The sequence below is a fragment of the Sinohyriopsis cumingii genome, chromosome 7 (assembly GCF_028554795.1).
Source record: "Sinohyriopsis cumingii isolate HCF-2022 chromosome 7, ASM2855479v2, whole genome shotgun sequence".
Lineage (NCBI taxonomy): Eukaryota > Metazoa > Mollusca > Bivalvia > Unionida > Unionidae > Sinohyriopsis > Sinohyriopsis cumingii.
In genome coordinates, this window is record NC_142967.1 from 455,841 (window position 1) to 468,972 (window position 13,132).

A 13,132-nucleotide genomic window follows, 5' to 3' on the forward strand; every position below is an offset into this window, starting at 1 on the left:
TTTCTTGGGAATAACATGTGAAATAGCAGTATTTATATCTGAAAGGTCATTGAGAATCATAAACCATATCCATTAAAATTCCAGTTAGACAAAACGCCACATATGTTACCTTTTGGATTAAAGAAGAGACTTTGCAGCATTATATGCATGAGATAAATATATTTCTTTAATTATTATTAAATATCAATTACTGGTAATGTTTTCAATGCATTGAATGCTGGTGATGTCTTCAATGCAATTAATGCTTTTAATGCTTTCAATGCACTAAATACTGGTTGTGCTTTCATTGCACTGAATACTGGTAATGCTTTAAATACACTGGATACTGACAATGCTTTCAATGCATTGAATACTTGTAATTCTTTCAATGCACTGAATACTGGTAAAGCTTTCAGTGCACTGAATATTGGTAATGTTTTCAATGCACTGAATACTGTCAATGCTTTCAGTGCACTGAATACTGCTAATGATTTCAGTACAATGAATACCGTTAATGCTTTCAGTGCACTGAATAATGGCAATGCTTTAAATGCAATGAAAACTGGCAATGCTTTCAATGCATTGAATACTGGTAATGCTTTCAATGCACTGATATTGGCAATGCTTCCAATGCACTGAATAGTGGTTATGATTTCATTGTATTGGATTCTGGTAACACTTTCAATGCACAACATACTTGTAATGCTTTAAATGCGATGAATAATATATATGCTTTCAATGCAACGAATACTATCAATACTTTCAATGAAATGAATGATGTTAATGCTTTCAGTGCAATGAATACTGGCAATATCTTAAATACATTGAATACTGGTAATACTTTCGATGCACTGAATACTGTTAATGCTTTAAATGCAATGACTACTGATAATGCGTTTAGTGCATTAAGTACTGTAATGCTTTCAATGCAGTGAATACTGGTAATGCTTTCAATGCATTGAATACTGGTAACGTTTTCAATGTATTGAATACTGGTAATCTTTTCAATGCACTGAATACTGTCAGTGCTTTCAATGCATTGAATACTCAATGCTTTGCAATGAATTGGATATCACTGAGTCTTTAATAATGAGTCTACCAATGTGTCGGTGTACATTAGCGAATGTGTTTAATTTTCAAACTCACTCTAGTAAATTATAAGTCATGTTATGTAAATTTACTTTAACCATAGGGATAGATAGATAGATAGATGTGTGTGTGTGTGTATATATATATATATATATATATATATATATATATATATATATATATATATATATATATATATATATATATATATATATATATATATATATATATATATATATATATGTGTGTGTGTGTGTGTGTATATATATATGTATGTGTGTGTGTGTGTGTGTGTGTGTGTGTGTGTGTGTAAATCATTATTGTGTATAACAACCCCTAGTCAAACGTTCCAATAAATTTTTCCAGTTTGTACACTTTATTGTGACGTTTACAACAGGCATCATTTTCGAAGCAGAACATTATTTTCATAACTTCGTTCTCACTGCGTAAGTGTTGTTATATATATACAACACCAATGTTAATATATAATTCCGCATTGGTATATAAAACACCAATACAAATATACACTTCCGTGTTGGTAAATATAAAACACCAATGTTAATATACACTTCCGACACTGGATGTTGGATATGAATATCCAAACGGTGTTGAAAACAAATGTGGGAAAACATGAGGTCTTAGTTGGGTATACAATGCAGCCGCAGCCGGAAATGTTATGCCAACCGCAGGCGGAAGCATGGTTTTGGTAGCCATCTTTAATTTTTCTAACTCCGATTCATGAAGTCTTTTGGCCTTTGCTCTTCTGTTTTGGAACCAGATTTTTACTTGTGTCTCAGTTAAATTTAACGACGCTGAAAACTCAGCCCGCTCTGCTATTGACAGATATTGCTTTTGTCTGAATTTTCTTTCCAAAGCAATAAGCTGTGATGTTGTAAATGGTGTCCTAGGTTTTCTGTTGGGTTTATGCTTTTTCAAGGTGCACTTCTGTGGAGTTAGTCTCGGAGGGCTATTCATGCCTGTGAACGAAATTCAAAGAAATAGAGTGTGGCTATAACAATCAGTATATTATTTATATTACCTTGCTATGTATAGCCTGTCGTGTGCTGAAAAATGACGTTAAATCCTACAACAACAACAACTCAATTATCAAGTAATACAATAAATATTTAATAACTGTATATGTTTCCAGAAACTATCAGTTCAGTACCCAGAAAATAAACAAACATAATAAATAACAACACGCCAGAGTTTTCATTCGCAAATTGTGGTTCACTTGACAGGAACATAATCCTAACTAAACTGGAACTGAGTATTCCTTATGCAGATGTGACCACGTACAAAATACGAAACACTTCTTCATCTCTTGTATGTACTACGGTGAACAGGTCTTGGGGTATTTCAAATCCACCTACGCGTACGCAGTTGTAGTTTAAATACCTTTCTAACTTAGGATATCATGTTATATTATGAATTTATTTATTTGGACCTCTGACGCAGTACATATATGTAATGAAAATGCTAATAGATTTAACTCTTTCTAACATAACGTACACTGTTCATGGTTTATTCTCTCCCCCACCTCCCCCACCTCTCTCTCTCTCTCTCTCTCTCTCTCTCTCTCTATATATATATATATATATATCTATATATATATATATATATATATATATATATATATATATATATATATATATATATATATATATATATATATATATATATATATATATATATATATATATATATATATATATATATATATATATATATATATATATATATATATATATATATTCCAAATGGAAGGATTACCCTTCGTACATATCACAATGAACTATGGCTTTTAATAAAGTAATGAGTTTTTTGTCTCTTCTCTCGTCTCCCTTTGGCAGTTTACACTTGAGTTTCATTCTTCAAGCTTATTTCTATATGTGGTACAGTGTATATTAATGTAAAATTAGCATGCTGTACATTTCCATTGTAGTATTACATGCGGTTCACTTGTACACGGAAAAGTTACCGTCTTTCTTATGGTTTAAACGAAGATCAAATTTAATAATTTAGCGCAAAGCAATTTTACCAAAGGATGAGAAATAACTGCGTCGTTTTCAACCACAAGACGGAATCATAAAATATAAAATATACGCGAAGGGAATTTATTATTATTATTATTAGTAGTAGTAGTAGTAGTAGTAGTAGCAGCAGTAGTAGCACTAGTAGTAGTAATAGTGGGAAAAGCAGTAGTAGTATTAATGGTAGTAGTAGTATCAGTAGTCTAAGCAATAGTATTAACAGTAGCAGTAACAGTAGCAGCAAAATATGCATGTTTTTAAACTACTTCTAAAACATCCTAACGAAGTAATTGTTTAAATAATTGTTGTAGATTATATACCCTACAAACAACTTTGTTTTGTTAAAATATAAGTTACGTTTTCTAGGCATAAATTCAACTCCAAAAAGGATGAATCTAGGTCTACGACGCAAAGCCAAGAAACTCTACAGGTGAGTGTTCTTTGTTTATTCGGCAAGCTTAATAACAAAACTTCACTCGTCTCTTTATTTAGTTGCTGAACGGCAAATAAATACAAAAATCAAATCGCCTTCATACTGTGCAAGTGAAAGAATATCGTGGGACAACAAAGCTGTGACGTTTCTTGTTTCTGTGTTTTAATTTTAATAGTTCTGTCTTATGGGAAACTTTCAGAACTGATCGGTTTGGAATTTTGTAACGTTATTGATCTTCAGCGCTAACGTCGAACGTCAAAATTCACAAGGTCCAGAATCTACGTTTAGCGCTCAAGCGTTTTCGACTTCAGTATGCGCTGCTGGTACAATAGATGCATGTTATTAACGTTTGAATCCGGGATATTCAACTCAATACGAGTAATATATCACTCATATATATTAAACAACAACCCTCGATAAGGTCCATATGAGATGACGTTTGGATGTAATGACGTTTGGATGTAATGACATTTCGTGATAACTTACTGATTTGCAACCAACACAATTTTACACGTGTTGCTGTAATTAGAGATTTGTTTCTTCGTTACGTTGGTGTTAACTTCCCTTTGTCCTGTTAGATTTCGAGTTTAAATAATAAATGTGGTGTATATTTATAAAGACTTGGTTAATTGCAAATAGTGATGTTACAGAAACCAAAGAAAGACTATTTTGTACTTAAAAAAGAGATACTGACCAAAAATAGCTTTCCCGAATACAGGCACAAATATCTATCAAACTATCTATCCATCCATCCATATATATATATATAAAATTCAAATTCTATCTGATTTTTCTAAAAGTGTTCAATTTAACATTTAAATTAAACATACATTGATCATAAGGTTTTTTTTTCTTCTCTTTTTTCAAAAGTTTAAAAGTTGCTTTTAAAAAAGAGTATGTGAAAGGGTCTTCGCAGATTTTTTTATTTGTAGTTGTGAAATATCATCCGCATTTACTAGAAATTAATAAATAAATTTGAAGGCACAATATAATCAGTTGAGGTACCTACAATTAATTTCTTGAGGAGCGTCCGTCTAATTGTCTCTTTCTTGAAATTATCATATACGTTTTGAGGAACAAAATACATAATAGTTGTAGAAATTTTGAAAGAAAAATGATAAATTGACAATAGAATTTTGATTTCGTCAAATTGCACATCGGGCCTATCCGCCTGCGTATCCTCAATTTTGACTAACAATCCGAACAATTAAAAAAGATCGGTACAAAACTGATCATCTGTCAAATCGGATATTCGGGCTATCCGCCTGCAGTAGCGTCACTAAGGGTGGCTGCAAACCGCACCGGGTGACGCCATCAGAGGGGTGACACCAAAATGGCTGTCTATAAAAGATTTTGTGCAGTGTTTCAGCAGAAATTTATTATTTATTTTAAAATATCCCTGTATTAGTTATAACCACAAAAACATTTTTCGTAAGCCCAGCGTACATGAACTGTTTCAATATACCTACAAGACTAAAACTCCATGGGGGTGACACCATGAGTTAACGCACTGGGTGAAACCAACCCTAGTGACGACAATGTCCGCCTGCATGTCCGCAATTATAACGAATAATCCGAACAGTAAGAAAAATATCGGTTTAGACTGGTCAGCCGTCAAATCGCACATCGGGTCTATCCGCCTGCATGTTCGCAATTATGACGAGCAATCCGAACAATAAAAAAAAAATCGGTATTGACTTGCTTTTTCATATTCATCTTGATACGATTTCTTCTCAAGTCAGTTCACTTTATCTCAAGATGAAATTACATGCATTAATTACTACTTCTCTTCATAAGTATCGATAGCACACAGAGCTAACCAATGCCTAAATAATTACGATATCGAATCCATCTTTTGTAACCAAGAACACACAGAGCTAATTCATGTCTAAATAATCACGAACTCAAATTGATCTTTTTTAACTAACAACACACGGAGCTAATCCACACCTAAATCGTCAGTCAGTCAAATCGATATTTCATAACCAACAACATATGGTGCTTATCCCCACATAATTCGTCAAACAATCAAATCGATAGTTTGTAATTAACAACACATGGAGCTAATACACACCTAAATCGTCAAACAATCAAATCGGTACACTTTCATAACCAACAACACACACGTCTAATCCACGTTATGCTTTTGGTATGCCTATTCAATACTTTTAGAAAGAACGCTATGCTTTCAGTATGCTTATTCAATCAGTTTAAAATGAACGTTATGCTTTCAGTATGCCTATTCAATCAATTTAAAATGAACGTTATGCTTTCAGTATGCCTATTCAATCAATTTAAAATGAACGTTATGCTTTCAGTATACATATTAAATCAATTTAAAATGAAAGTTATGCTTTCAGTATGCATATTCAATCAGTTTAAAATGAACGTTATGCTTTCAGTATGCCTATTCAAGCAATTTAAAATGAACGTTATGCTTTCAGTATACATATTCAATCAATTTAAAATGAAAGTTATGCTTTCAGTACGCCTGTTCAATCAATTTAAAATAAACGTTATGCTTTTAGCATGACTGTTGATTCAATTTAAAAGAAACGTTATGCTTTCATTATGCCTATCCAATCATTTAAAATGGATGTTATGCTTTCAGTATACATATTCAATCAATTTAAAATGAACGTTATGCTTTCAGTATACATATTAAATCAATTTAAAATGAAAGTTATGCTTTCAGTACGCCTGTTCAATCAATTTAAAATAAACGTTATGCTTTTAGCATGACTGTTGATTCAATTTAAAAGAAACGTTATGCTTTCATTATGCCTATCCAATCATTTAAAATGGATGTTATGCTTTCAGTATACATATTCAATCAATTTAAAATGAACGCTATGCTTTCATTACACCTATTCAATCATTTTAAAATGGACGTTATTCTTTTAGTATGCCTATTCAATCAATTGAAAATGAACGTTATGCTTTTGGTGTGCCTATTCAATCAATTTAAAATGAACGTTATGCTTTCAGTATACCTATTCAGTCATTTTAAAATGAAAGTTATGCTTTCAGCACGCCTGTTTAATCAATTTAAAATAAACTTTATGCTTTCAGTATGCCTGTTGATTCAATTTAAAATGAACCTTATGCTTTCAATATACCTATTCAATCATTTTAAAATAAACGTTATGATTTCAGTATGCCTATTTAATCAATTTAAAATGAAAGTTATGTTTTTAGTATGCCTATTGAATCAATTGAAAATAAAAGTTATGATTTCAGTATGCCTGTTGATTCAGTTTAAAATGAACGTTATGCTTTTAGTATGCCTGTTGATTCAATTTAAAATGAACGCTGTGCTTTTAGTATGCCTATTCAATCAACTTAAACCGAACATTATGTTTTCAGTATGCCTATTCAATCAATTTAAAATAAACGTTATGTTCTTAATAAGTCTATTTAATCAATCTAAAAGGAACGTTATGCTTTAGAATGCCTATCCAATGAATTTAAAATGACCGTTATATTTTAGTATGCAAATTCAAGCAATTAAAAATTAACGTTATGCTTTTAGTATACTTGTTGAATCAATTTAAAACGAACGCTGTGCTTTTATGTGCCTATTCAATCAATTTAAAATGAATGCTATGCTTTCAGTATGCCTATTCAATCAATTTAAAAGGAAGGTTTTGCTTTTATTATCGATATTCAATCAATTTAAAATGAGCGCTATGCTTTTAGCATGCCTGTTCGATCAATTTAAAATTAATGCTGTGTGATTTGTTTATGCACATTCAATCAATTTAAGATGAACATGGTTCACCTTTATTATGCCTATTCACTAAATTCAAAATGAACACTATGTGCCTATATATGCCTATTCAATCAATTTAAAATGAATAATATGTGCCTATATATACCTATTCAACAATTAAAAATGAACACCTTTTGCATATATATGCCTAATCAATCAATTTACAATGTACGCTATCTTCCAATATATGCCTATTCAATCAATTTAAAATAAACAGTGTGCCTATATATGCCTATTCAATCAGTTTACAATGAACCATAGGTGCCTATTTATACCTATGCAATCTATGTAAAATTAACATTATTTGCCTATATATGCCTATGCAGTCAATTTAAATGAACAATGTGCCTATATATGCCGATGCAATCAATTTAAAATGAACACTATGTGCCTACATATGCCTATGCAATCAATTCAAGATTAATATAATAATGTGTGCCTATATATATATATATATATATATATATATATATATATATATATATATATATATATATATATATATATATATATATATATATATATATGCCATCAATTTAAAATGAACACTATGCACCTATATTTGTCTATTCAACTACTCAATCAGTTTAAAATGAACATTTTGTGCTTATAGTTGCCTATTCAATCAGTTTAAAATGAACGCTATGAGCCTATATATGCCTATGCAATCAATTTAAAAGAACCCTGTGTGCCTATATACGCATATGCAATAAATTTAAAATTAACACTGTGCCTATATATGCCTATGCAATTAATTTAAAATGAACCATGTGTGCCTATATATGCATATGCAATCAATTTAAATGAACACTGTATGCCTATATATGCCTATGCAATTAATTTAAAATGAACCCTGTGTGCCTATATACGCATATGCAATCAATTTAAAATTAACACTGTGCCTATATATGCCTATGCAATTAATTTAAAATGAACCATGTGTGCCTATACATGCATATGCAATCAATTTAAAATTAACACTGTATGCCTATATATGCCTATGCAATTAATATAAAATGAACCCTGTGTGCCTATATATGCATATGCAATCATTTTAAAATGAACCCTGTGTGCCTATATATGCCTATGCAATCAATAAAAAAATGAACACTGTGTGCCTCTATATGCATATGTAATCATTTTAAAACGAGCGCTTTGCTTTTAAGATGCATACCCAATGAATGAAAAGAAAACTGTGTGCTTTTGATATGCATACTCAAAAAACTTACGATGAACGCTGTATGTTTTTCTATGCCTATTTAATCAATTTAAAATGAGCGCTGTACATTTAGAATGCATACTCAATGAACTAACATGACCATTGTACTCCTTTACAATGCATACTCAGTGAACATAAACGAACATTGTGTGCTGTTTTCATATGCATTCTCAATCAATTTATGATGAATTGTGTGCGTTTAGTATGAATACTCAATGAACTAAATTGAACATTGTGTGATTTTCATATGCGCACTCAATCAATTTAAGATGAAAACGAGGCTTTCAGTATACCTGTTCAATCAATTTAAGATGAAAACGAGGCTTTCAGTATGTCTGTTCAATCAATTTAACATAAAAACGAGGCTTTCAGTATGCCTGTTCGATCAATTTAAGATGAAAACGAGGCTTTCAGTATACCTGTTCAATCAATTTAAGATGAAAACGAGGCTTTCAGTATGCCTGTTCAATCAATTTAAGATGAACGATGTATGCTAATTAGAAGGCCAATTCAATGAACTTAAAATGGAACTGTATCGTTGTTATTATACTCGTTAAACATAATTCGTAGCAAACAGCAAGGGCTTTAAAAAGTGGATATTTTTATATTTTAAATGATTCAATAGATTAGTAGTTTATAGTCTCCATCGCATCGTACTTAAATTTAATACACTTGAATACTATTTTTGGGGTGTGTATGGCTGTTGTCGTCAATATTTGTTTAGCATATTGTTATGCATAGTTTGTACTATTTGTGAATTACAATGAATATCGCACTTATGGCAAGATTATCAAATAAATTAATAAATGAAAAGAAAACAGCTGCCAACTGTTTGATTAAAGTCGTTTCTTGTAATGCTTGCTACTCTCTAGAAACAATAGGATGAAAAACCGAAAGACGCTAGTCACTTTATGTTGCAATTAATTTTTATTACAGTAAATAATAGTGACCTCTTTTATCTAAGTTAATCTAGATTACTATAAAAGACTTTATATACATACATATATATATATATATATATATATATATATATATATATATATATATATATATATATATATATATATATATATATATATATATATATATATATATATATATATATAACACGATACTTTTATACTTTTGTGGAAAAAGTTTGATTTCGATTGCTTCATAAGCATACAAAAATCAAGTTGGAAAATATTTATTTCAACGGTTTAAGTAATTTTATTTTACGAGTAACAGCTTAAATTTATAACTAAATCAAACTCATTATACAGAAATTATTTCCAAAATAATCAAAGGTATACATTCTAAGATGCCAAAACTGATCATATATTGCCCAGATTTTTTTTTGCATGATTCATGTAATAGATAATTTCATCCATTTATGTCTTTGTAAAATCTTAGTCTCAGACCCCTTCCACAGTCCTAAAATTATTTATGGAATATATGGAAGTTTACTATATATGTACGTAATCACAACTTCATCCAAAGGTCTTTTAGATCATGCACAAAACACACAAGAGTATTTTAGTTCGTGTGTATAGAGTTTAATGAAAATTTTAAAGGCTTCTTTGTGGTGTGGATTTGATATATATATCTCGGAGGATTCTGTTAAAACTCGTTAGAATGCGGCCAATTATATGTTTCAATACACGTCTAAGAGTGATAAATTTTTCTTAGTTTAAAAAGCAAAAATTTTCATTTGAATCAACCTGTAGTGGCATGAATATTGAATGAACGCATAGCACGGTAGATTGAAGCCGTTGAAAGAAGTAAAAAGCCACCTGAGGGGAGCAAAAACTGATCTTTGTAAGCGTATGACCCGTTTAATAGACATTATCTAGTATTTTACTGTGTCTCGTTGAACCTATGCTTTTATATGGGTTGCTTCTATGCCGAGTTGATCGCCGAGGCAGATTGACTACACAAATTTAACCCAGATGTGATATCAAAAGATATAAGAAAACATGGCCCATTGTGATCAAGTTAGCTCTTGTTGCAAACACAAATTACGCTATTGAAATTTCTGGGTTGTAAATTATTTATTGAAATAGGTTTCGCCAGACCCTATAGTCTGGAAACATCACGTGTCTTTCATGATTTTAAATTTTAATGACGACAGTCCGCGCTATCAATGTTTTCAGCGTTTAAAATTTCAAACTGGAATTAAAATTTTGCGCCATGACATTTTCTAGGCTTACATTATCAGAACTGACCTTACGAGTTATTACATTAGGACATGATTGGGATATATCAAACTATTTTCATTATTAGAAGGAAGGATATTATGTTCTTACGCTTTTGCTTTCTATCGGAATATTTTCAGAAAATATGCTTTTGAAACTAGTCTTAAATTTAATTACTTCAGCGAAATTAGTCATGATTTAAATTACACTGGCGAAACTAGTCATAATTTAAAGTACACAGGCGAAATTAGTCATAATTTAAATTATACTGGCGAAACTAGTCATAATTTGATTACACTGGCGAAACTAGACATAATTTAAATTACACTGGTGAAATTAGTCATAATTTGAATTACACTGGCGAAACTAGTCATAATTTAAATTACACTGGTGAAATTAGTCACAATTTGAATTACACTGGCGAAATTAGTCATAATTTAAATTACACTGGTGAAATTAGTCATTATTTAAATTACACTGGCGAAACTAGTCATAACTTAAATTACACTGGTGAAATTATTCATAATTTAAATTACACTGGCGAAACTAGACATAATTTAAATTACACTGGTGAAGTTAGTCATAATTTGAACTACACTGGCGAAACTAGACATAATTTAAATTACATTGGTGAAATTAGTCATAATTTGAATTACACTGGCGAAACTAGACGTAATTTAAATCACTAAAGCGAAACTATGCCCTATTCTAAAACACTGTTGCAGCGTTTACCTCAACGTAAATAGAATAATTTGGATAGCGTTTACCTCAACGTAAATAGTATAATTTGGATAACAAACATCACCACAAACGTTACAGTGATTTCTTTGTCTTCACGGTGAGGCAGTCACATTAATTCGGGCAGCGCTAACGGCTAATGACTTCTTCGATCATTCCCAGCTTTAATTTTCATTGAAAGAAATAAATTCTACCTTAATTATTTATTCGCGTATATAATAATTCAATTGCAATCTCGCATTAATCAACATTTACGATGTTGAGATTATTCATTAGAAAAGGCACACTAATTCCAAATGTTATTCTCTTTATTAGCAAGAAAAATATTGTAAAACAAAATAAATAAACACTTACGTGGCGGAGAAGATATCGTGGATCCTTCGACCCAGCGAAACCCCGGTCTTGCTGCAAGCCCGTAAGGACATCGGTTGTCTAGTGTAGGATTACAAGGAATTGAGGAAGGTGAACTGTCAGAACATATAGCAGACTGAGATTTTCCAAGAATTCTATCTACACTAAATGAATATGTTTTTGACGAACAATTAGGTGAAATAAAAGAATTAGTTCTTTCAGTTTTATCTGTGCAACCCCACTTCTGTTCCGATATTCCGTTCTGATTTTTGGCTTCGGGTGTTTCTGAGATTATCGAATCCACGCTGAATCGTAACGGTTTCTTTACCAAGCATCTTGTGAACATGTGCCCATTGTTAACTTGATTTCCTACATTACTATCACTCTCGATAAAAATTGCACCGTCAGCGTTTATGTCCCCTGATTCCTCCTCAGAAAGAGGAGAACCTGGTCTTGAATCACACAATTCCGAATTACTGCTGATTTCTTGAGTCATGGTTGTTAGCGATTTTATGGGGTCCAAATCATATGCTTTCAAGTTACAAACTAACTTTCAAAAATGAACTTGGTTCTACTGTGTTTGAAAGTTTGGAAGAGGTTATAAATCTCCTCAAACCCTTACACAGACTAAATCGTGAAGTTCATTGCAGAAGCCATACTTTGATACTGGGTGTGACGTCACAGCGGAGTCGCGAGCTGATAGGTGAGCACGCATATCAGTCAAAGATGAAGTATTCGTTGCCGCGGTTTGACTGGCTGCAGTTAATATCTGTTTAATTTCTTTGCTTCTTGACACGGTAACTTGATGAGGGTAAACAAATCATTGGTCTTTTGCTACACGTGGGTTTCTGCCTGAACTATCCAGCTGATAGCGTATTATGGAAACAGAAAGAAACGCCTTTTTCGTCTCTATGATCACAATGCCACGAGGCGCGAACACTGTATGTGACCATATCAAATTTTCCTTTAATAACCGCATTACTATAAATTTCGAAGGCAGAATGTATCGGACTACAGATTAAATATGCGGGAATATTGAACACTAGTTTCACCCATTCTCGCTCTCCTCGAGTTATCAATGACTCAGGGCCACTGTATCCTCGATTAATTTCCTTAATAATTCTTGTAAGTTATTGTCAGGATTAAAATTTTGGATGCTGTGCTCTCGAATTGTTCCGGCGATGTTTGTGTTTCGTTCCACAGAATAGGGAATGGGACGAAATGTCAATATCCAACTAATACATTCTTAATTATCACCATATTTGGTCATTATTGAAACATTTAGTTTGCTAATCTACCACCGCTTGGAAAGAATCAAAATATTTTTCCTGAACCGTATTTTTT

General features: G+C 31.6%; 1 protein-coding gene across 1 annotated transcript; it reads right to left on the minus strand.

The window, feature by feature from the left end:
• Positions 1–1,425: 1,425 nt before the first annotated feature.
• On the minus strand, positions 1,426–12,433 carry LOC149794620 (homeobox protein MSX-2-like). The gene is made up of 2 exons (XM_089963943.1): positions 11,792–12,433; positions 1,426–2,045 (listed from the first exon to the last, which is right to left on the minus strand). The coding sequence occupies exons 1-2, from the start codon at positions 12,282–12,284 to the stop codon at positions 1,627–1,629; spliced, it is 912 nt and encodes a 303-aa protein (XP_089820069.1). The 5' UTR covers positions 12,285–12,433; the 3' UTR covers positions 1,426–1,626.
• Positions 12,434–13,132: the final 699 nt, after the last annotated feature.